The 24844-nt window shown below is 43.0% G+C and overlaps 1 protein-coding gene across 1 annotated transcript; it reads left to right on the top strand.

Annotated features, from left to right (window-relative positions):
• The first annotated feature begins 728 nt into the window (after positions 1-728).
• Positions 729-19324, top strand: KLF5 (KLF transcription factor 5). Its single transcript, XM_054163050.1, has 4 exons — positions 729-1134; positions 3086-3950; positions 5082-5141; positions 17403-19324. The coding sequence occupies exons 1-4, from the start codon at positions 907-909 to the stop codon at positions 17579-17581; spliced, it is 1332 nt and encodes a 443-aa protein (XP_054019025.1). The 5' UTR covers positions 729-906; the 3' UTR covers positions 17582-19324.
• The last annotated feature ends 5520 nt before the right edge of the window (positions 19325-24844 follow it).

Genomic DNA, 24844 nt, shown 5'->3' with positions numbered 1-24844 from the left:
GAACTATTTCTGTAACAGCATTTTCACAGCGTATGGTGGAGATGTACATTGCAGCTCTGAAATTTATTACCAGCAGGTTTTGAGTACGAATTGCCTTCAGGACAAAAAATAATAAATTTGAATGACTGCCTTTAAAACCCTTTTGAAGATGAAAGGTAAGAGAGACGGTTATTTTAAAATGCCTACATTAGCAGCGCTTCTTTAAAAGTCTATAAATAATACTAAAGCATGAGAGGGGCCTCGGCAGACCGCCGCACTTGTTGAAAATCCTCTTCCACTTTATTGCGAGCACCACACCAGGCGCCCGTGCGTGCACACCACAGCCCAGCCGGCACGGAGCCCTGCCGGCACAGGGCGGCACGCCTGCAGCTACTGGACCTTTACTCGGGACGCTGGGCCGGCAGCGGGCAGCGGGCAGCGGGCAGCCCGTCTGTCGCTCGCCCGCCCGCCCGCGACATCTCCTCCGGCACGAGGACCGGGGCCCGGACCCGACCACCCCACACCACGTCCGACGCGCTCCCAGCGGCCGGGCACGCCGCGGCGGAGCGGGGCAGGGCACGGCACGGCAGGCGCGCCGCGGGGAGGAGCCGTCCGGGCTCCCCGTAGGCAGGGCAGTCCCGCAGAGCCAGCCCCCTTCGCCGGGCTGGGTGGGGTGTAGGGGGGGCTGGGGGTGGAGTAGGGTGAAATAGAGGCGGGCGTGTGTCACCGGGTAGATACTCGTGGCCAGGTACAGGCGGAGGCACTGACGACACCGGAGTGGATGCGGTCTGGGGCTGGGGTTCCTGGGGAGTGAGCGTCCGAGTAGCCACCGCCCGGCCGGAGCCGCCCGCGGGCCAGTCCCCCTACGCCGGGGCGGGCAACCCGTCCGCGCCGCACCCGCCGCACCCGCCGCCGCCAGCCTGCCTCATGGCCACCAGGGTGCTGACCATGAGCGCCCGCCTGGGTCCCGTGCCGCAGCCCGAGGAGCCGGTGTTCGCACAACTCAAACCCGTACTGGGGGCCAGGGAGGCAGCGATCTTCCCCGGGGACGATCTGAAGCAGCAGCAGCCGCCGCCGCCTCAGCAGCAGCAGCAGCACCCGGCCGGCGGAGGCGGAGGCGGCGGCGCGACCCTGCCGGCAGAGGAGATGGTACAGGTAGGCGGCTGCCACCCTCCTCTCAGCCCCCCGGGCATCGCCCCTGTCCGGTGGCGGGACCGCCCGGGCGGCGAGCGGCAGCTGAGGAGCGGGCGGGCGGGACTGGGTGGGGCCGGGCTGCGGGGCCGGGGCAGCGGATCCCGAGGTGCGGGGCTGAGGCGGCGGCGGCGGCGGGATGTGTACGTGTGAGGGGGAGCGGCCCTCGCCGTCCACCCCGCCTGTGCGGAGGGCTGTGAGCGGGGAGAGCTCCCGCCTTCCCGCTGGCGGAGCGCGGTGAGGCGGCCCGGGGCGCGGCTGAGGCTGCCGGGGCTGAGGCGGAGCGCGGGCTCCGGCGGCGGCTGACGGGCCGTCCCGGAGCGGCAGGGGGGGCGAGCAGGGCTGCCCCTGTGGGTGTGTTGAAAGCTACAGCTGCTGCCTTTGCACTTGCCCGGCGGCAGAATTAGAGCGGCCGCCTGTCCTCCTCGCCCACGCAGGGAGTCATGTTCGGGGTTGGGGGGAGTCACGACGCACTGGGCAAGGGGGGACTTCCCGGGGCTTTCTGCCTGTCCCAAGAGGCTATTTGGGAGCGGATTCTCAGGGAAACAGCTGGAGGAGCTAAAACCAGGAAAGCGCCGACCGCAGACGGACTTCAGCCCGCGGACGGTGTTCTTTCGCGCGGCGGCTTCCCGCGCACGCTGGGCCGCAGCGGGCGGCTTGGCGAGGCACTGGCCCGCCCTCTGAGCGGAGGGGCCACCCGCGCTCCTAGCCCCCCAGGGGTCGATGGGACCGGGAAGCCCGGGGAGCCTCCGGTGCAGGGCAGCGGTCTGTCCGGTGCTGCTGCGTTTCGGTGGCGTCTTCTCTAAGGAATAATTCACTGTCGTCTTCAAAGCGAGCTGCCCTCGGCTCGTAAACAAGAGCCAGAAAAAGTAGCTTGGCATGTCAGGGCAGATCCACATCAAAGGGACGGGAAGGCGGCTCTGTTTGTGGTGTTTACCGGGGGTCTTTGAAGAAAGATACTAAAATCCACTTTCCGGCAGAGTTGCTGTTTGTCAGCTGCTTTCCCTTGCGGGGTGCTAAACGGGTCTGGTATGAGCGTTCTCTTGACAGGGCAAAGGGGAATGTAGCATTTGCCCACTGGAGAGTGCGTGATAAATGTTTTGCCGATGACTGTACCAGTAACGTATCGGGCTCCAGCCACCCACGGATTCCCTCGCACCACTACTCTAAGAGAATGCTTTTCCAGTAATTGAAGAGCTCTCCTAGGATCGAGGCATGGATAGGGACATGTTTATCACACCATTAGCCAATGATACACTGCATAGATTATTTTTCTGAGCGTAGTCTCGGGGACACTTTACACCAAGGGTAGTCTGATACAGTCAACCTGTCTTCCTTTTATTCAATATTATTTATAACTGCACTTTGGTGTTGTATTTCCAATCAGATACTTTTTTTTTTTTAAGCATTAAAAATCCTAGAAATACATATATAAACATTATTTGAAGTATTAACATTCAAATAGCCAGCTGAGGATGTGGCTTCTGGAGTTAGCATTTCAAAGAGAAGCGGGTGAAACAGATAGGCAGTGACCCTGCTCGAGCAGTGAATTCCAGAGCAGGAGATCTGCAGATTAGGCTCAGAGCCTGTCATTTCTACGCCTTGCACTGTCTTGTAGGCATAAAAGATGAAAAGTTTGTCGTATGCTGAAACATCAGATAGATCTTAATGCCTGCTCTGCGTGAACAGCTTGTGCCGTGACTTTATCTCCTTGTCCTTGATGATGTTGATTAGCACACTGATTATAAAAGACAGGTTTTCATTAGCGTGAATGTTTATAACTTCCTCAGTAGGTAGCTTGTGGCTGGTTGAACAGTATTGCCCTTTATTTGCAAAGCCTCATGCGACATGCATGCCGTCATCTTTCTTAGTTGGTAACAAATCATGTGGATTATGGTGTGTTTTGTTTTTGTAGACAAGATGTGAAATGGAGAAATACCTGGCACCTCAGCTCCCGCCCGTTCCCGTCATCCCTGAACATAAGAAGTACAGAAGAGACAGTGCCTCGGTTGTAGACCAGTTTTTCACTGACAGTGAAGGGTTGCCTTACAGCATCAACATGAACGTCTTCCTCCCCGACATTAGCCACCTGAGAACTGGCCTGTACAAATCCCAGCGACCCTGTGTAACCCACATCAAAACAGAGCCGGTCACCATCTTCAGTCACCAGAGTGAAACTACTGCCCCTGCCCCAACTCAGGCCCTCCCTGAATTTACCAGCATCTTCAGCTCCCACCAAACTCCTGATGTGAACAACATTTTCATCAAGCAGGAGCTTCCTACACCAGATGTTCATCTTTCCGTCACACCCCAGCAAGGCCAGTTATATCAGCTCTTGAGCTCGCCGGATTTAGATATGCCCAACACTACTACTCAGGCAGCTGTGATGGACCCCCTTAACAATGTATCCATGCCGTCAGCCATGGCGGGCCTTAACACGCTCTCTTCGGCTGTTCCACAGACTGCAATGAAACAGTTCCAGGGCATCCCCTCCTGCACCTACACCATGCCGAACCAGTTTCTGCCGCAGCAGGCCACTTACTTCCCTCCTTCCCCCCCAAGTTCTGAACCTGGAAGTCCAGACAGACAAGCAGAGATGCTACAGAATTTAACCCCTCCTCCATCATACGCTGCAACTATAGCTTCCAAGATGGCAATTCACAATCCAAATTTACCGGCCACTCTGCCCATAACCCCCCAGAACATGCAACCAGTCAGATACAACAGGAGAAGTAACCCAGATTTGGAGAAAAGACGTATCCACTACTGTGACTATCCTGGTAAGCGATCTGTGCCAGAAAATCCCAGCTCTTGCAATAAAATTTTTAAAAGTGTGAATAATCATGGATGGAGACATAAGTGGTTTTGTTTAGCTGTAGTCTAAATCTAGGGAGAACCAAGTAACTCTTTGTCGGAACAGGATTTCTCTTCTTCACTCTTTTGTGTAGCACACATTCACATTCTTTAAATATACATATCCTTTTCTTCATGTCATTGGTAACTCTCTTAAACACCTGAGCTCAATTTACCAGCTTCCAAACCCTGTCCTCCATAAGGAAAAAAACAAAAACCTGTGGCCTTCTCTAAGTGAGTAAGCCAGGGTGACTGTGCAGCTCCTGCTCTAATTTTCCCAGTGCCTGTGATGAAGCGGAGGCTCAATTTGTCCAATGTAGTGCAGCTCAAATTGAATCTGCTGGTGCTGAAAGAGTCATTTGAACTCCTGGTAGCCGAGGCCACAGTCGTATCTTCCCTGTTATGAACAGGGGAGTCATCTGCCTTCATAAATCCATTAAAGCTAACTCTGAAAATCGTCCAGATGGATTCCCTTCCAACCTCTCCTTCTCACATGCAGAAGGGGAAGAGGGACCTTCCTATAAACTGTGCTTCCATGTAGAACGTGGTCCCAGATACAAGACGCTTACACCCAACCAAACGTAGAGAGAAATTGCTGCTTGTGTTGGTTTCCGCCTGTTACCATAGAACTCTCAGTGGTGTATCACCCATTTGGTTGCTGTATCATAGTGGAAGAATTACTCTGATTGCTGGGTAACATTGACACAGATTCTGGCTTGATCAAATCCTCTAGGAAATTTTTAAAAGTTAAGGCTCCCTCTGAGTTATACCTCGTTTAGCAGGTGTTGCTGCATGTAGCATTTTAGCAACTGTGAGCCTATACCACATTAGAAGGTGGTAAGTCTTTGAGGCAGATAGGAGTTTTTCTCTTTTCTATGTTTTCTATGCTCCTAGGAGCATTCTATTTCAAATTTTACTCCTAAAAGATGACGGTACCAGAAGGTAGTAAACTCGTTTCCACATAGTACCCCAGCACTGAGTGAGGAAATGTAATGTGGAGTCTTCCCTCTTCTCCCTACTGAAATACATTTCGCCTTTTCTGTTTTGTTTCATTGTAGGCTGCACGAAAGTTTATACAAAGTCTTCTCACTTAAAAGCGCACCTGAGAACTCACACAGGTATGTACTCTCACCCTCTCCCTGTCTCTTGTTCACTGATGGCTTACATGTTTTCTGAGAAAGCAAGCATGCTTGATCTGCCATCTTCTCTCTGTTTTCTGTAGAGTGGTATGGGTTCAGTATGGCAGTTAGGAAAAATTTAAGATTTGGTCAATGAAAGGAAAATTGCCTTTTAATGCAGTTTTGTAACAACTTTTATAATACAGACCTCAAAAGAGCTAAGGATAAAACATGAAAACTTTCAATCTGAAATGCTATAATAAAGTGTTAAAAATGAGGGATTTTTTTTCCCCTTGAATAATGAATTAAGCGTAGTAAGCATTATTGTTTCCAAGATTCATCTAAATAGAATTTTCTGGTTTGGGCTTTCTCTTTGACCTGCTAGAATTATTTCATCTTAGAATTTTTTAGAAACACCATGAAAACGCCCAAGATACGTCCATTTTCCTCATCCTCAGAATTAAGTGTCTTGGTGTGTTTTAAGACAAGCGGATTTATGGGGTTTATTGTTTTTTTTAAGACATAATTTACATTTTTTGTCAGTGAAAGACATTAAAACAGTGGGAACGAAAAGTGTCAGTACATCACAGTTTTTTGTATCTTGATCAAATTCTGCCTGCAGCTACAAAGAAAATCCCCATTCAGAAGCCCGCGTGGAGCGGACGTGGGGACAGTGTTGTTTGTGCGTGGGCGCAGGAGCAATGCATGCAGAGGGCAGTGCCTGGGAGGTGGAACCATCCTAGGTGCTCTTCCTAAGCATTCACCTGCTGAAGCAGGGGGAAGGAGGGAAGAGGAAGACGAAAATGTAGCTCCACCAACAGCATGCCTGAAACCACTTAGGACAGTTCTTTGCTGGAATCTTAGCACAGAACTACTCATGATAAATTGGTGAAAAGCACATGACTGATTTTGTAAAGAAATCAAATGAAAGGGCTGTGACTCTTGTTTTCAAAACCGAGTATGAACCCCAGCTCCTTTATGTGCAGAACGCTAGTCAGAGCAAAACGTGAGTCACAGTTCAAGCAACTCGCTTATTGAAGCAGGCTGTTGGTGCTACGACTGTGCTATTCAATTACTGGAGTTTCACCTAAGTTTAAACCAAGAGTAAAAACAACACTTAACATGAGCTATGATATACCAAAATGTTTCACTATCTCTATGGAAACAAGGCCTTCTATTCAGCAGCTATTTTGAATGGATCATTGGATTATTGTAAAGAAACTTGAGTATCTCCAGGCTAAATGTTGTTATGGAAATTCTGTTTTGATAAATGAGTTATCTGTTCTGGAGTCACAGTAAAAAAATGAAAAGCAACTGTACAAAGATCATTGCTTTGCATTAGTAACAGACTAAACATGAGCATTTTTTATATATATAATCACTCATTAGCAGTAAGCTTAGTAAGAAAGGAATCTGAATGTCACAGAGTATAATCCCATTGCTCTTTAATAAATAATCTGTAAATTTAAGAGTGTGCAATTTCCACTTACGCACTTTAGCCAGCAACTGAATATCGGTTTTAAATATCTTGCTCGCTATTATACAGTAACTAGGAAGAGAGATAAAAGAAATCTTTAGTCTAAAAAATGAACCTTACGTATCATCTGTTGAAAAGAACACCTTCCCTTTTTAAAATCAATTTGTATCTTTTTTGTACCTTGAGTAGTAATGGCCAGGGTTTATAAAGTTAATACTTTTGTGCATAGAAATAAATACCACATTGTAAATATGTATTGCTTAGGGCCATTGATATTTACTGCTGCCTTCACTTTTTTACCTATAGATATTTGACCTTAGAAATGTGGATAAGTGTGCAAAGGTCAGAGGAGCTGATGTATTCATGGAAACAAGAATGTTGTTTTAGATAAAAATCTAGTGAACTTAAGCAGGTCTGTAATACAAAGGGTCTTCTGGGGAGGTGAATGAAGGGATAAACTGTCTAAAGTGTGCATTACATGCAAGAATGTGAGTCCCTATCCTGTTACCTGCATTATTTCAGAGTTTACATTAGTTCAACTCTCTTGATTGTTCACTTAACACTTGAAGATTTCCAGCACCGATTCTGATCTCTACCTTAAACATACAGTTGAAATGTGTATTAGGAGTGAGATTTCTGACTTAACTCGGTGCCGTAAATTGATTAAATGCTAAAGTAAATGGGCACAAAGTCAGGGAAACCTGTGAAACTGCACAGCTTCTCCAGGAGTCCAGGGGAATCTTGCTATTGATCTCCAAAGAAAAGATCTTGATTCTGAGGGCAAAATTTGGGCTTGTGCCTCTGTGCGTCCCATCCCCCAGAACTATGAATTCATACACCACTACTAAGCTTTGATTTTTAAATTATTATTTTTTTAAAGGACTTTAGCGAAGCTTTACCTTCAAAGTCTAAAGCAAGTGTCACGTAATCCATTTTAATAAAGTTGTGTGTGATATTCTTTCAAATCCCTTTAGGGATAGCAGACCTGTTTATCTGGCTAAACCTGTTCTTTAGTAATCATGGACCACTGAAGTTGTTTTCTCCTTATTCTTAGTTTCTTAACAATACCTTTTAAAATTGGCTGCAGTCTCTCTCTCATCCCAAGCAGTACCCGCCCTTCTCAGAAATCTGTCATCTTAAAATAAAAGAGCCTGCAGCAAAGTTTGTCTGCCATTAGAAGTCAAGACAGACCTTATGCTTCTCCTTTTGTATTGGAAAATCTCAGCCTTTTCACAGTATTTATTTAGCAGCTTTCTTTTCTGAAAGGCTTTTACTGGGTTTAGTAAATGTTCTTTGAGAACAAACCTAAGGGAAATGTTTTTTTTGATAGGTGGAATGTAGGCTGTAGTATTTTTTTTTCCCCAATTCAGAGATGAACACACTATTAGATTTTATAAATTACACTTCAGTAAAACTGTAGGAAACGGGCAAGAGGAACACCCCTTGCATTTTTCTTCTTAGGTGTTCCCAAGGTGTTTACCTTACATCAAGTCAGGCGTTATAAGCTGATACGGTTATTCGGGTTTAATGCAATTACACTGCTCTCTTGCTGTTGATGAGGAATCCAGTCTTCATGTGAAGAGCTAAGCAAGTTTAAGTATTCGTACCGGTCAGGCCGTGTTTTCCTTTCTCTAGGTAACACGTTAGTGTTTGCAAATTGTGAAGTAAATGTTAGTTGTTGTTTAACTGGTAACCCCTAAATTGAACATGAACAAAGATTCAAATGCTGCTAAGATACAGGGCCTTTTGAATCCATATCCATGCAGTTCTGGAGCAGATATTTGGTACATTGCAATACCTTAAAACACTTCAGTATGGTGTGTTCTCTCAATACTAGCTGGTCCTGAAACAGGTAAAATGGCATGCTAAAATACCTGTTAGAATATCTCTCAAAACACATTGGACTGTTTCACTTTTGAAGCTGAGATCTTCTTTTAAAATAATTTTACCTGTTAGTCCTGGAACAAGTTTTGTTTCATAACCAGCGTTGTGCAACTGCGATACATAATGGGAGATGGGGTTATGTGTTTATTACGGGCTGTCCAGCAGTAAAACCACCTTAAGACTCTGGCCTTATACCTATGTATCCAATTTGAAAAACATGCCAAATGTCAGTGAAAAGTGGTTACGTGTGTATTGTGGATAAACCTCATCTGCTTCCTTTTGTGGCATCTAATATATACACATTTATCAAGTAATCCTTTAGAAACAGCAGCCCTATACCTTCTCCTGTTAGATTTCTTTGTGCATTGAAGATTTGGACTATGGAAGTTGAGCCTTTGATATGCAGGCATCTGAAATACCCTACCTGTACCCTACCTCGCATGCTGCAGAAGAGCTTCTGGCTCCAGGGTGGGGTGGGGTTTTGAACATATCGAGGCACACACATTGAGGACATTTTCCAGCTGCATGTTGGTTTTCAGTATACAGAGTCTTTGTACAGGCATGTTCTCTGGTCACATGGTGGGCTTGCCATTAATAGTTTCTAGCATTAAGTGCAGAACTATTTCATCTCTATCTATAGATCTAGCTTGTATTTGGTGATGGGAAGTGGAAGCCGAGATAACTCAAGAGAAATGGCATTTATCTAAATGAGATGCACTCAAAATACTTCCACCGTCCCTAGTTATTTCAAATGTTTATGTAGGCATGGGACAGCTGCTGACTTGTGCTGTTCCTCAAGGTGTTGAAACATTTTATTTTATTTTCGATCTTTGCCTCAGTAGATCCAGAATTAGGCTCTGGTGGTCATCAGCATTAGCACCAGTTGTGTGCAATAGATTTCAGCAGTCCATAGGACTTGGCACTCTTGAGTTTACCATAGCTGTGTACAGATGCTTGTCAAAGCTGGTACCAAATACAATTGCCAGGAAACTGAGGACACCCATTGTTCAGAAGGGAAGAGATATGGTACTTGGTCTCCTGCTTGAAAATATTTTGCAAAATTGTTTATTGGCTTAAATCACCGTGAGACTTGGGTGAGGGATTTAAGTCATGGTGTCCAAGTGGGGAATGGGTACCCTAAAAGACTCTGCCTTGCTCGTGGTTGCAGCCTTCTGTGTATGTAGCAAACCTCACCCTAGAAAAGTCTTTGCATCATGAAAATAGCTATTAAGTAATTCTGTTCAGATTCTGCTTCTTTAACCTGTTAGATGAGTCAGAGAGATTATACTTTATGGAGGTGTCAGTAAATGGCATCGATAGAGACAATAAGCAAAAATGGAGGAGAGTTAAATAAAACTGTTGACAAAGTGCATTAAAGTGCAGTGTTGCTAGACTCTGCTGGAGAATATGTTGGTATCTTTTATTTATGAATTCTGCTAAATCCATTAGTTGCCTGTGTGAGAAATGGAAGTACATTATTTTCCTGTGCAAACCACAATTTAAGGGAAAATAATGTGGGTTGTTGTTTTTTTCCCCAAACACTTTGTGAGTGATTGCAGGCCTTGGGATTAATTGATCTGTAGTCATAACCTAATTCTTTATCTGTAGTCATAACCTAAAGGAGATACATTTGAATGTGTTGCTTAAAAGAGGGTGAAATCTCTGCAACATAAACTTAATTAAATATTACTGGTCATTCATATCAGTGTTCTGCACACAGTTTTTAAGAAACAGGACTTAAATTCCAAGGTGTCAGGTGAGGGGTACTCCTGTTAGATTTTAGATACTGACAAGAAAAGCCTAGTATTTTCCTTTTGATTAAAAGCCTAGAAAGTCCCTCTAAGCATGAAAGCTTAAAAAATTGTTGTTTCTGTCAATTGCTCCCTGAGAGGATTAAACTTCAGTTCCAGGATATTTGATTCCCGATAAGGAAACTGTTGACCTGAGAGACTGGCTTTAAATATAGTTCATTTTGAGACTGCCCTACATAGGCTAATATAGGCCCAAGATTCACAGCAGTTGCCAGCGATTAAAACTTTCCATTATTTGATTAGACATTCCTTTATGTAATTAATTTCTGAGATTGACTGGAACGATTGACTCTTGGTTCCAGGATAGTGTGTTGTTTGTTGTTTGTTAGATGACCTGCACCTCCCATTGGTGAAAGATTAGAAACATTTAAGCAATGTCCTAGTTTAGTCTGAGTATCTTGGTAGCAACATTCCTGTCCTGTCAGGCTGCATTATTTATATTCAGTGATCTCTAACAACTCTGATTAAGGACATATTAAAACCTTTGATTTTGGCAAGTGTACAGTGCTTCGCTTTGAGTTAAAATAGCTTTAATGTATTGCATTCTTCTTTTTTTTTTTTCTTTGTGTGTGTGTGCATATGGTAGATGGAATCTGGAAGTCTACAGTACGTGTTTAATAAATTCCATTTTAAGAGCAGCTCTTATCTGACTGTGCAAGAGCCAGTGTTATTGATGTGGGAGCTAAAGAGCTGTTCTTGCACCACAGGCATAGATGAGGAAATGTGTTCTTCAGCACAGGACATGTAGACACAGCCTTGCACCCCAGATGGCATGGACTTTTTATAAACCTACTCAAAAAAATTCCTTTTCTCTTTGTTTGCATATCTCCTTGAAGAGAGACCACCTCTGTTAAGACAGAATGTTATACCAAAAAGAAAATAAACCATTGCACAGGCCAGTCAAGATTCCCCCGTAATCCGTGAACTGCGTAAGACAACACTTGGCAAAACAAGAGTGCTTCACGCACTGGTGGGAGCTCCGAGAAGCTAATGCCTTTTGCACCTCTCTAGTCTGAAAGCAAATGCTGCTCAACTCTTCTGACCATCCTCCTTGCTTACCAGTCAGTTCTGGTTTTCCCTCTTCACACTTTTATTAGAGAGATCAGTGATGAGACAGGACATGCAACAAGTCTCTGTTAGAGGATTCCTTAAAATGCTGTTTCATTCTGAAGTAGTATTTAATGGTCACACTCTATCTGTTACTATACTGGGCAGAGAGTATAGACCATAGACTAAATCCTATTTTATAATGTGCAGCTTATGTTATGTTTTCATATTGCTGCTGGGCTAGATGTCATGGACTAATCTTATTTTGTCACTCACAAAATAAACTGGACATACTGTGTGTGCTGTCAGCTCTCTGATCCATCTCCGTTTTGGAAAACCAGGAATTTGGGTGCACTAAAGAGCTTTTAAACACCTGAGGAAGTTTTTGACATTTCAGGTTTCTGCTCTTTCTCTAAGAAAACCACAAACCTATATTAAAAAAGGGCAAAAACCCAACCAACAGGCTGCTTTTAATGATGACTACAGCACTTAGTCAATGGCAGAAGGAAGGTCTAATTTTAGGTAAACGTTGGGAACTAAAAACTTCTGAATGAGTGCAGACATACACCCAAGCAACTACTTTCAGTTCCAGTCAGCCTGGAGAGACGAGAGTTTAAAACTGTGATGCTGGGAACTAGAGGAAAGCTATTTGAAGGAAACTAAAACTGAGGAAAAAACATTTCGTGTTTCATTTGTTCTTGCTTCTTCTAAGTATTTGAGACTATAGTATGTCATGAAACTAAGAGAACCCATAGTAAGATGTAAAAAAATTTAAAATTGGTGCACCAGAAAACTTGGAGACTCACAATTCTTTATAATTACCTGTTTCAAAACTGGACATAATGTACATTGCGTACATAACATGCGGTTACGGTGCAGAAAGTTCTCGTTTGCCTACCACCTTTTTATCTCTCCTGGCTGAATTATTTTTCTAAGGACAAACAATTCTACTGGAAGTGACTCCATCATAAGCAAAAGTAATGTTAAAATGATGGAAAGAAGGGGAGTGAGGGCATCTTTATGCTTTTTTATACCTTTATGAACTGTAAGTAGATGTTGTCTTTCTGGAGTCTTTGTTATGCGTGCTGCTTTTTCTTCCTCAAGGAAACTCCAAACTTGCCGCCCGGACAGAAATCTCTGATAGGAAATAAGAGAAGCTGCAGGCGTTGGCTGGTGTAATACCTGTATTTGGATTTCTGCATGCCAATAGAGTTACCTAACTTTAGTTTTGAAAATCTGGTGCTTGCTGTTTGCAGCTTTATATTTAAAGAAAGCCATCCTGGAAGTGAATTGCAGAAATAAAGCCACACAACCCCTGGTGAACTAAGAAAGCTTATTTTCTTGTTAATGGGGATATTCATCACTAGTGGAGGTTTTCAGGGACTTGGTTTTTTATTTTCTTGGAACAGAGGCTGCGTTTTCAATATAGAGTGTCTTCAAAATGACCCTCGCCCCCTCACACTGTACGTTACCCAAATGAATATGGTCACGAGGGTTGCTGCCGGTGACTGTGATTAATGTTAGGGAAAAAATGGGTGCATTTTGACATGACTAAATCCCAAGAAAATAAATTAAAAGGAGAAGAGTCAACACAGTGTGCCTCACTGGTCCAGGCCATTCTGTTGTGGTATCACAAGGATCCTGAACCTGGAGATCTACCTTAGGATAATTCATCTGTTGAAGTGGCTGGTTAGGTTAGCACATTACATGTGGATATCCAGATACCTTTTTGACATTCTTGCAATTTCCCAGCACTGTAATTTTGTTTTATTTTAACAGATAAGACACATTGCAAGCAAACTAAGTCTCCTTTCAGGCCAAACTCCCTTATCTCTTCCTGGGTACTTTCTGTAAAAGAGCTTCCAAACTAAACATTAGGGCTTAAAAGTCCTGTGCTCAAGTACAAGCCTGTTCCTCATGCCCCACAAATGGAGAATGGATACATCTGAACAGCTCAAGAACTTAAAAATATATTTTGTGATGTATAAGCCTAGCAAAATATTTTAAATCGGTGATACTGGAAGGAGGTTATGCAGAAATCCAATTAAACTTACGAAATCCCTATCCTGTTGAAGTATAATTTAAAGGAAAGCAGTTCTGTTTCCCAGAAGTGCTGTGTATAATATTTCTGGCTTGGGAAGAAAGGGTTGGAGTGTGCTATTTGGCTGGAAATCGGTACCAGCTTCCTCCATGGTGTTTTAGTTGAACAGTGTTGACATTCTAACAAATCCCGTGGAAGCTCCCCTGAAGTGGAGGAGTTAGCTGTTTTCTTACTTTTACAGTGAAATATCTGTTTGATACTGCGATCGCGTTCCAGTAACCGAGCCGTGCCGCCTTCATATTTGATGACCAGTGGCATTCTTGGTTTAACACCCTATAGAAGCCCTAAATTGCTGGAGGACAACCAAGTATTTCTGAAACTTTACAGCTACTGTATTTCTCACAATCATTAAAGTAAACAAATCTTACATTACTGTGTAGCCAATGAAAACAGTGGATAAAGGGTTCAGTGTCCCTTGTCGTGTATACCTGCTTTTTTGAAAAAATAAATCTTCAACCCCAGATTTCTCAGTGCTTTTAAGTCTGTGCAAGGAAAGGGATAGGATCACTTCAGAAAATATGTAACATTGAGGCTCTTTTTCCCTTGCCCCGGGATCTTAAACCAAATTCTTCCTTCTGCTAAGTGACAAAAAGCATGTATACAGGTTGAGAGAGGGAAAATACTACCAGCTAGTTGTCTAGCTGCTTTCTTTAAAGCAGTGAAAATAATCTCCACCTTCTTTTCTTGCCCCCCTTCCTCCTTGCCCAAAAGGAAAACATTTGAAATTGATTCAGTTCTTAAATAGAACTTTCCAACGGAAACTAGCATCACAAACATAGATATTCAGTATTTTACCCCTAGGATTTATTCAAAATAATCCAGGCCTCTACACTAGTGCTAAAAATACATTTTCCAGTTCTTGCTGTTGGCCAGTGCAGGGGTTAAAAGCAGCATTCTGGCTTTAATTTCCAGCACATTAAAGCAACACTGTTAATACAATCTGTGTAAGGCACCAGCTCATTCCCCTCTGTGAATCCTCTGAGTGTTGCTTCATTTAGCTCAGGTCTGCAGAAGTTGGCTGACAAGGAGGAGCAGTACTGTTCTGCATGGCGCTGCCTGGCTTTTCCCCTGGGCAGCACTGTTGCCCAGGAGGATTTGTGGCCATGGCAGATGGTGAAGTGAGTGTGACAGTGGGGTGCTTCTACATAGTGTCTTTGGGACACTATGGAATTTAATGGAGATCTGCCATTGGACTTAGCACTGACTTGGAAGCTGTGGCACCCAGCAAGGGAACAGAATTCAGGCCTGCCCTGACTTCACATGAACATTCCTATCACCTGCTGATGCTACTTGCAACTTAAAAAAGTTTTTAACAGGGACAGCAGTTTTGTTTGGGCTCAGACAGTGTCAGGTATCACCTACATGGGACTGCTTTTGAGACTGCTTCTTCGGTACATGTAGTCCAACATGCGGTGAGGTTGTGCATAATGCCTCTTTGATTCCAAGCTTGGAAGCTGGGGTTTTAATCTCCTGCTCTCCATTCTGCTCCAGTCTGAATATTCTTAGGCTTTTGTTTCACTAGTGGTATTTTTCTCCCCCCTTTACAATTTCTCATATAATTCTGAAAAGTGGTTAAGCAAGGGTAGAGGCCTGACTCTGTATATGCTCTCTCTGGGAAGTTACGGTGAGGGGATGACAAAACGGAGTTTAGCATCTAGCATAATATGGCAGTTTTAAATGAAGGCTTTTGAAGAAGAGTTTGAAGCCAATGTGGGAGAAAGAGAAAGCAGCGGGGTGGGGAAAGTGCTTTGGATGTGTTATTAATCCTTTGGTGCAGGCTCTGTGTATGCTCATGTGTTTTAACACAGTGATCATAGAAGATCTCCCTGATGCCATGGCTATGGATAAGGAACACAGCCTTGTACAGACTTCATAAATAACCCAGTCTGAATACATTAAGGATGATGTGGATAGTGCAAAAGGTCCCTTGCTAAATTGAGACCTTTACTGCAGTTCTGCCATGAAGATGAAATGTGTTGTCCCAACTGGCTTCTCTGATGCTAGAAAAACTTTAACATACTGGGTTTAAATTAAATATGTTTTTTAATCTACAGTATATGTTGCATGGAGCAAAAAGAGTCCTGTATGATTTATGGTCTTCAGACAGAGTAATTTCATCTAAGACAGAAATTTGTAATGATTTGTGTTCTGATTTGCCATCCACCAAATAATTTTGTACTCTCTGAGAGGTGATGCCAAGCTATGTTTGTTTTCCTTAAAAGATTGTATGTTTCCACTGCAATTTAAATGACTCCCAGTCACTGTTTATGCAAAGAGGTGGTTGTTTAGTGGGGTGGTTAGTTTTTCTTGCAGAGATCCAGTTCTGGTCGTGGCTGTGCTGCCAATGTGAAGTCATGTGCCCATTGTGAGCAAAGGACTGATTCTGCTCATAGCAATAGACAGGCAGTTACTAGTTTGTTGATCTAGCAGTAGAAACTCCCAGACAAAATTGGTTTCTTAATTTCATCTGACTGATAAATTAGCATCTCCGAAGTAATGTTTTGGAGTTTCTGAAATGGCATTCTCTGCATAACTGGTGCAGAACAGTTTGGTTGCAGGATACCAGCTTCTGTCTTACTTCTGTGTGCTCATGTGATGGTAAAACAGAAAAGCAGGAGTCACTACACAGTGTTGTAGGAATGAGTCTGTGGATAAAGTTCTGAGACCAATGGAGACAGAGAAGATCTGTAAAATGTGTTGGAGAGGACTTGTTGGAGAGCACAGCTTTGATCTGATTCTGCTCCCTATGAAGCTACTGCTGAGTGCTTTGATAATTTCAGTTTTCTTTCTTTTCTTGCCAAATGGGTCAAATTAATATAGAGGATACAGATAGCAATCCACTCCCAACTGAAAGGTATTTTTGTCAACCAATAGCCTATGAATAGGCAATCTTAGCCTCTTTATTTATATGAAGCTTGGTTGTGTGGTGACATCATGTCCATTCCAGTTCCTGAACAGGTGTAATGTTCTGGTTTCACACAGAAGTCATCTTCACTTCATGGCTTCATTATTTCTCGCATTTCAACAAACACCTACAAATTACAGGCATGCTTAAAATACTCTGCTTGTAGTTCTACAGTGGATGAATGGAATTATTTTATCTGCCTAGTCTGGTGTGTTTAAGACCAGATGGGTACTTCAAAGTTGTATTCAGAGCTGCTGTAACACAGCAAGTTTTCAGAGACAGTGTGTCCCCCTACATCCATAGGCAGCAAGCACTTGCCACTTCTTAAATGCGACTATTTGAGCACCTGGTTGTAGACATTTACTTCTGGAAACAAGTGCTTTGATATTCTAGGTGCTTTCTCCTGTATGTAGTTGGTACAAACAAGGATACTGGAAGTTTTGGTTGCTCCTGATTTTAGACAATGCTATCCCAGTTGTGTTTGTAACACACAATGCTGCTTTCTTCATACATCAGAAGCTCTCGAACAGATCTGCACACTACAAAGAACCTTTATAGAAATCTTCCTTCCTGTTTCAGACCTCTTAAAAAAAGCTCTGTATAACTTTAATTTGCCCGTTTAAAAAGGTACAAGCTAAGGGACAAACTAGGCCAGACTGTCATGTGAGGTGGCCTTTTTTCCTACTTCCTTTCATACTGAGATGAGTGTAAGGGAGCATATTTCAATCTCATGTGGTTTTTCTACCTCTGTGTTTCTGTACTGTAGCTGTCTCCAATTTGTACATTTGAAAGTTCTTTACATTTTATTGAGGTATTAAATCATAGATTCCAGAGTAAAATTCATTGAAAAAACCCAAAGGGGCTGTTAGATTGGGGCCTGTTGAACAGAGCAGTGATTAATTAGGAAAAGTTGGCTCCTGTGTTGTCATTCATTTCTCCTTCAAACTGAAAAGCATTGCCATTCAATGTGATCTTGCCTCGGATTTCTCCCAAAGAATGGCAGCTGACCGTCTCATTTGTCTGTGCTGTCTTTCAGGTGAGAAGCCGTACAAGTGCACGTGGGAAGGTTGTGACTGGAGGTTTGCTCGCTCGGACGAACTAACGCGCCACTACAGGAAGCACACGGGGGCAAAGCCCTTCCAGTGTGCTGTCTGCAACCGCAGCTTCTCCCGTTCCGATCACCTGGCTCTCCACATGAAGAGGCATCAGAACTAAAAGCTGGACTGGTCTTCGAGGCTGTTTTGTATCTATGCAATTTCCTATTGACTCTCGACATACAACTAAAATTAGTTTGATTTTTGAGTATGAGTTATCCGTTTAAAGGAAATCTCAAAAGAAACTGGAAATGTATATTTTGTATATTTATGCAGAAAAAGGGAAGACACTGTATAACGATACCAGAGTGTTCAGTCATTTGTTTGCTCTCATGATGTATATGGCTTTAGTCAGCAGGTTTCATCTCTTTACGAGTATTACGTCTTGACATGTTGCAGCTTTATACATTATTTTTTTTCTCTTGCGGTGTTTTGACCAAAGCACTGTCATTATCGTGACAATGTTTAGTAAATTAATTAATGAGAGGCTGCAGATGAATGAACTCAGTGGAATAGCCATGAATTGTAACCTGTCAGGTTTTTACTGGACATACTTAGTACTCGTGGGTTTGGTTTTTTTTTCTAAATGTTAAGTCATTCTGTGGAGATAAAGTACATAGAAAAACTCATGAACAGCCATAGAACAAAACATTTTGTTCTGTATGTTGCATGTTTGCTCTGACAAAGATTTTGTAAATATGCAAATCAGCTTTTTAGGTTTAATACAGAAGTTTTCTAAGAATTGTCTGAAAAAAAGCAGTTGTTTTACATTTGATAACACGGCACATTTACAGGAAAAAGTTATTTAAATACCTCTCAAAATGGTACCAACTTAGCTTCGTTTTTCCTAAGAGAAATGAACTAAGCATTCAGATTTTTTGTACCTGTTAGCTCAAGCGGTGTGCACTGAATATTCAAAGCAGGATTTAGTTTTCAGATTGCTTAAAAGGGCAAAAAATGTAAAGTCAATGTTGGAAGCCTCAGTAACAGGGATAGTTACAGTGAACACAGAATATTAAACCGTTTACTATAAGCTAAACTTAGTATCCCTTTAAAAAGAAGGATTTAGGATGCAGGGTTTATATACAGACATGTTTAGCTGGTTCTGCTCCAGTATGATCTAGTTTCATGTGGGGATGTGGCATGTAATTAACTGGAAGGTAAAGGATAGAGTAATTTTGTTTAGAATTACAGTGCAGTCTAGTTAATCCACTGTTCAGATTGACACACGCAGGGGAAAATTTACTGCTGACTAAAGTAGCTGAAACTCCACTGTAGTCGATGAAGTGGTGCCCTTTTATGCTAACATTGACTTTGATCCACCGTGTTCAGCCTTGAAATAGTAGACGAAGGGCCAAAGATGAGGTTAGACCATGTAGGATTTGGCCAGACAACAGGAGAAAACCAAACAAGCCTAATAAGTGTCTGGACTTCACAAGCCGTAACATTAAGCTGTCAACCAAAGGCTAGAATAGACAATCAAAATACCAAAAAAGGGTCTTGCAGGAAAACCTAGCTTTGTTAAAACTGTTGTTTGTCTTTATTTATTTGTGGTATATGATAGACTCCTCTTTTTTTTTTTTTTTTAAGACAATTTTACATATACTTGATAAATTATAGTTTTGTTTGTTATAGTTAGAAATGTTGCTCTTAATGTAAATAGTTGACGAACGATGTAAATAATTTTGTAAGGCTTCAAATGTTTATACGTGAAGACACATGCATAAAATGGTTGCTGTTTTGCTTCTTTTGCCTTCCCCTCACCTTATTTTTGTATTGTGGTATTTCCTATGCAAATGATGGAGCAAACAGCTGTATAGTTGTAGAATGTTTTGAGAAAGAATGAAATGGTTTATATATAAAGACTCTCTTTTTTTTTTGTTTTCTTTTGCAAAAATAAAACAAAGTGCCTAATGTGCGTGTGTGCCTGCGCGTGTGCTCTCTCTAGCTCCTGACAATGGGTGTTCTGTGGTTTGGGGGCTGGAAATCATAGCAATATTAAGCTAAGAATGTCTGTGCTTCAGAGCAGGGGTTGTCTCTTTGGAAAGTACCTGGCAGTCCTGCATCCTTCCGTGAGGAAAATAATAAATGCGAAGGGATAGGAGATGATTCTTTTCTGACACCCAAACTTTTAAGCAGCCTGAAAGTGGTTGTGGTTGTCCTTCCACAGCAGTATGATTGTACATTGAAGGGAGCTGTTGGAAGTGTAGAAGTATACAAATTCTTTCCCACTTTCAAGATGGGTAAAACATATTCACACTCATCTACAGTGTTGCCCAGAAAAAAATTCATCCCCCAAAAGTCCTTTTGTGCCCTAGACAGGAAAGTCCCATGGCAGTGCTATGCAGTGCTCCCCACACAGTGGCTCATTTCCAGTATTTTTTCTCTTGGGAGATGGAAGTGTTGTTCCCTGGAACACATTTGAGTGGATGTGTATATTCAGATCTGGGGGTTAACACTTGTCTTCTCGCCCTTTCACAGATCCACAGAATGATAGGGCTTGGAAGGGACTTCTGCAGATCATCTAGCATGCTGAGCACTTTGAAAGAAATTTATCTGGAAACCCATAAAAGAGTTTAAATCTAATTTACTACCGAATTATAAGCAATTAAATCAGCTAGCAATTTATTCAGAATTCGGTTGTTGTCTCATAAACTCTGGCTTCTAAATCCTTTCTGGAATGTTCTTTCCTTACAAGCTACCTTTGACTCTTGTTTTTTTTCAATTGGTTTTCCTCAGTCTCTCCCACATGTCAGTTAACCCCTCCTTTTAAAAAACACATGGGATAATATTAACAAATTGTTGTTTGTGAAGACCTGGGTAATCACCAAAAAATATGTTTGCCTCTCACCTAACTCTGCACAACCACAAACATAAAAGCAATGTTTTGCAGAACAGGGAGAGCTCCCAGAAGCATTGCTGTGGCATTATTCTGATACAGCTATTAGAAAAACATCCAAGTTTCTTTGGAGAATTTTCTGCTTGGAGGGGAAGCTGGCAATGAACTTGTGTGCTGTCCTGTTGAAAAAGAGCTATCAGAGCTTATTTTGCTGAGCACAGGTTAAAGGAAATAACAGCCAGCGAGGGGCATTCAGAGCCAACAAGCCTCCCTGTTGAGCTCAGCCTGCTGATAAAGGTTTTGGGCCAGTGGTGGGTTTTGGTAACTCTTTCTACTCTTCCACAGTAAACCTTCTCTCATCCTGTGTTTTGTCTCAAGTCTGTAGATGAAAGCAGCACTCACTTCTGCATTTCTCATGCCTTTTCACAACAGAAGCCTGCTGATTGTATGGTTTCAGCCTCCAACATTGCCTCATACTTGTTTTAGATGTTTCTATTGCTCAGCTACCTGGTTGCATAAACCAGCTTAATGGCTTCATATTAATCTTGAATGAAAGGCCATAATTAGGCCCATCCATTTCAGCAGCCTTTAACCTAATGCAAACAGAGACAGGCACAGCAAACCCATGCACCAAGAATACATTACAAAAGCAAAGGCAGAGAAGCTTTTTTCATTGGCAAGGGCTACATCTGCAATGCCTGGTATTAATACAGGAGTTCAACAGCATGGCTGAGCAAAAAATCTGCAAGAAAATATTGTGTCACCATGGCCCCTGTTCAGTTCATTTAAAGCAGTTGGAGCAGAATCCCTCAAGGTACTGAGGCCATCTTCAAATTCAAATGTCCAATTATCCTTCAGCACCCAAATTATCATTCCACGCAAAGAGAGAAACTCCAGTGGGCCAACCGGCTTTTCTAGTGGCCACATGAATACCTAGTCGTCCTCTTGACTGCGTACTGAGTTCCTTCCTGTGGTTTTCCATGTGAATTTAGGGCCTGACACTCCATAAAAGTGCCTCTATGCCCACATGGGAACCTTCTGGCCTTCAGTACATGGAATCCTTGCACAGATCCTTGTTTTAATCTGGTTGGTACTGTGCCGTGAGACTGCCGTGCTCTACAGCTACAGTGGTGGTGTGGCTGTTGACCTGCATGAAAGAGAGTCCAGCTCAATGACTGACTATTAGCTGAAAGAATGTGGTGAGCTACTCATGTGCTGAATAATGCATCCTGGCACTTCAAGTATATTAGGACAGAGTGAATTTATTGGCCACTGTAAGTAGCAGAAACAGCCTGATGGGTATGCTTTTAATAAAGTGACTGACATACTTTTGTTGTGTTTACTTAATTCCTCTTCTCCTCCAGTACTAACCATTAGGTTGTTGCTGTCATCTACTGTGTTTCTAGCACCCTCAATAATGCTGCTTGTTTGGGATTTGGGATTCAAGCTGACACAGGCCACTGAAGCAGCCTATGGCAGATGAGGCATCATCCAGTCTATGGTGAACAAAGGCCCATCTGTGGCAAATGAAGAAGAGTGCTGTGGTTCCTGAGATTTCTTTGATGTTGTTATTGTACTTTTTAAAAATAGCTACTGTTTATGTATAAATATGTATGCAAATATGTATTGGCACACGTGTGTGCACATGTTCATTTGCGTATTCAGCTCCGGTCTGAATCCTGGCAAATACTTGTGTTTGACATCATCTCGCAGCAGTGAGCTCCACAGGGTAACTCAGGAGTGGATGAGGAAGAAAATGGGTTTCCAAACAATCAGGGAAATATAAAGGTCTTTTTTCCCTGCTATGTGCACTGTACTGAGGAATAAATGAAAAAAACTGTTTTCTGTTTCCAAGGAGCAGGTTATTTCTTTATTTCGAAGTCTTCTAAATTAGACAAAGAGAGCTCTGGGGTGAATGAAGGGCATGTTGCAGAAACAAAGTGAATTTACAATGAAAAAGATAAAACTGTCTCTTCATCTAGGCAAGTTTAAAACGTGAGTTATTTCTCCTGGAGAACTTGTGCAGGTGACAGCAAACAGCATCCTGAAATGACATCTCAGATGTACTTTGTCAAAGCAGACCTCCTCCTCCCATGGATCCACTTTTCCTTCCTGATTTCTGCATGCAACCATTTCTGCTGCCCATTGGTTGCAAGGTTAATTTGTATTTCCCATTGCTCCCACAGCTCCAGCTACTGCTGTTGTTCCTCCCCATTCCACCAGCCAGATGCCAGTGATGGGCTTGGGCCAATGCTGTCCTTCTACCTGCAGATGACCCTCTGCTGTGCTGCTCTTGACTGGCGCACACATCTTACCTGACTTAGGTTTTCATTTGTGGCATGAAGAATAACAGTATGGCTTGTTTGCTTTCTGCCAGTCTCCCTGTGTTGTATAACCATGGTAAATGTCCTCTTTCTTACCTTTATGTATAGTGCTTGTGTCAATATATAGGACACACTATTACTGTATGCATAATGACTTTTGCACCCAGTGTGGTTTTTTTTCTGTATGGGCCTCAGGAAGATGATTAGAGCCTGCTCCCTCCCATGGAACCAAGCAAAGGCATGTGATGCCAAGAGGGATTTTCACAGTTCAAGGCAGCAACTCAAGAAACATTTAACTGTTTAGCATGGAGTCATAGGGTTTCCAGCCTTGCTTTTTGTGCTGACCTCTTTGTTTTCCTGCCTCACTCTTTTACTGTAGAAGAGTCAGTTCAATGGCTTTGGCTACAGGAAGCTTTAGGAAAATGTGGTTTGCCTCTTTCCCAAGAATCAAGGAGTCACACTGGATGATTTGCCATCTCCTCTGTCTGGGAAGTCAAAGTCTGAAGTCTCTTCTAAATAATATCCCCAAAGGCCATTTCTCTTCCCAGCCTCAGTTGTTGTTTCTGTTTATGCTTGTTTTGTTTAGCTGGCTATTGTTATTGTGGTTTGTCATTATTTCCAACCCATTGGGGTGGATCGCCAGACCAAAAAAAAGGACATAGCCACCCTCAGAGGGACCAGAGTCCCAGTCCTCCAGGTCAGTACCCATGTTGCAAGATTGTGGACTCATGGCTCTCCTTTTTTCAATCCCATGAATCTGACACTCTTGGATACTCACTGGTGTGGCCTTGAGGAGGACAAAAGTGAACACAGTGAGGCCTCTCTGTGCTTCTAAATAGCCCAGGGCCTGGTGGGTTTCCTGGGAAGTCTGGGACATGACTTTCATCTGTCTGTGGCCTGGGAGGAGCAGGTACTGCATCTCCTGGCCACCAGAAGATTGTCCTGCTTCATAGGTCAATCTATCAAAGAGGGGCACCATCACCAAATTCCTTCAAACTGGCAGCTTTACAAAAGAAAAGTGGGAGTAGTTTATTAAAAGGTTCATCCTGTATACCTGCAGAAAGTAAACCAGAAGAGTACCTTTGACACTGAGATCCTCAGAAGATTTAGGCAGGGCAATACCTCATTTCTGGATCCTGACCTGCATCCCTAACAGCATGAAACCTAAGGCTCTGCTGCATATCTGCACAAGCACAGTTCTAGCACCATAAGGAATTTTAAACTTACAAATTTATCAGCATGCAGAGTCTAACCTGTAGGGTTAAATATTAGCAGCACAAAGGCTTGGGGGATTATGTGCTTACATTACACCCTACCTTAGCTGATAAATCCCTTTTAGGAGGATCAGACACGATCTTTTGCTTCAGTGAGAAGAGGCAATGTGAAGCTTCAATAACTCACATGACTGGAGAATGCTTGAGAAATCTGTTGCTGTGGGCTGCATTGGCACCAGAGCCATGCTTGAGGTCTGGGTCTGTAGAAGCAGTCTTCTCTCTTGGTAATCACTGTGCAGAGCTGGCTCTAGCTGAGCATTGCCACCACCTTCTACGTGACTCTGGGCACCTTGTACACTTCAGGCTGGGCAGGGAGCTTCCATAGCTGATTGAAATGATACAATGAAATAAGGTTTAATTTGAAAAAATACTGTATTCGTGTATGACACGAAAGAAGACCTCAAGTCTGAGTGTATTGCTCTCAGGGAGTTTTCACAACAGATTTCTGGATTCTGGTCTTTTAATCTGCAGTGTCTCCTGGGGCCAAGTCTAGATCTGATCCATTTTGTTTGAATACAGTCATCTCTCAAGATTTTTAAGATTTCTGCTGTAGAAATTGGCATCATTCTTGCAAAATTTACACCACATCCTCTGTTGCCCTTTATCAGTAGGTACCTGACATGGTCCAAACCTTTCCCTTCAGCCCTCTGATGAATCCCTTAAACTCATTGAATGGCTTCACTTGGAAGGGACTTTAAAGCTCATCTAGTTCCACCCCCGTGCCATGAGCAAGGACACCTCTTCCTAGACCAGGTTGCTCAAAAGCTTATCCAGCCTTGTCTTAAAGACTTCCAGGGATGAGACATCCACAACTTCTGTGGGCAACCCGTTCCAGTGTCTCACCACCCTCATAGTAAACAACTTCCTAATGTCCAATCTAAATCTACCCTGCTCTAGTTTAAAACCATTGTCCCTTGTCCTATCACCACATGCCCTTATAAATAGTC

Source organism: Dryobates pubescens, chromosome 7 (assembly GCF_014839835.1).
Source record: "Dryobates pubescens isolate bDryPub1 chromosome 7, bDryPub1.pri, whole genome shotgun sequence".
Lineage (NCBI taxonomy): Eukaryota > Metazoa > Chordata > Aves > Piciformes > Picidae > Dryobates > Dryobates pubescens.
This window is presented reverse-complemented; position numbering and strand designations above follow the sequence as displayed.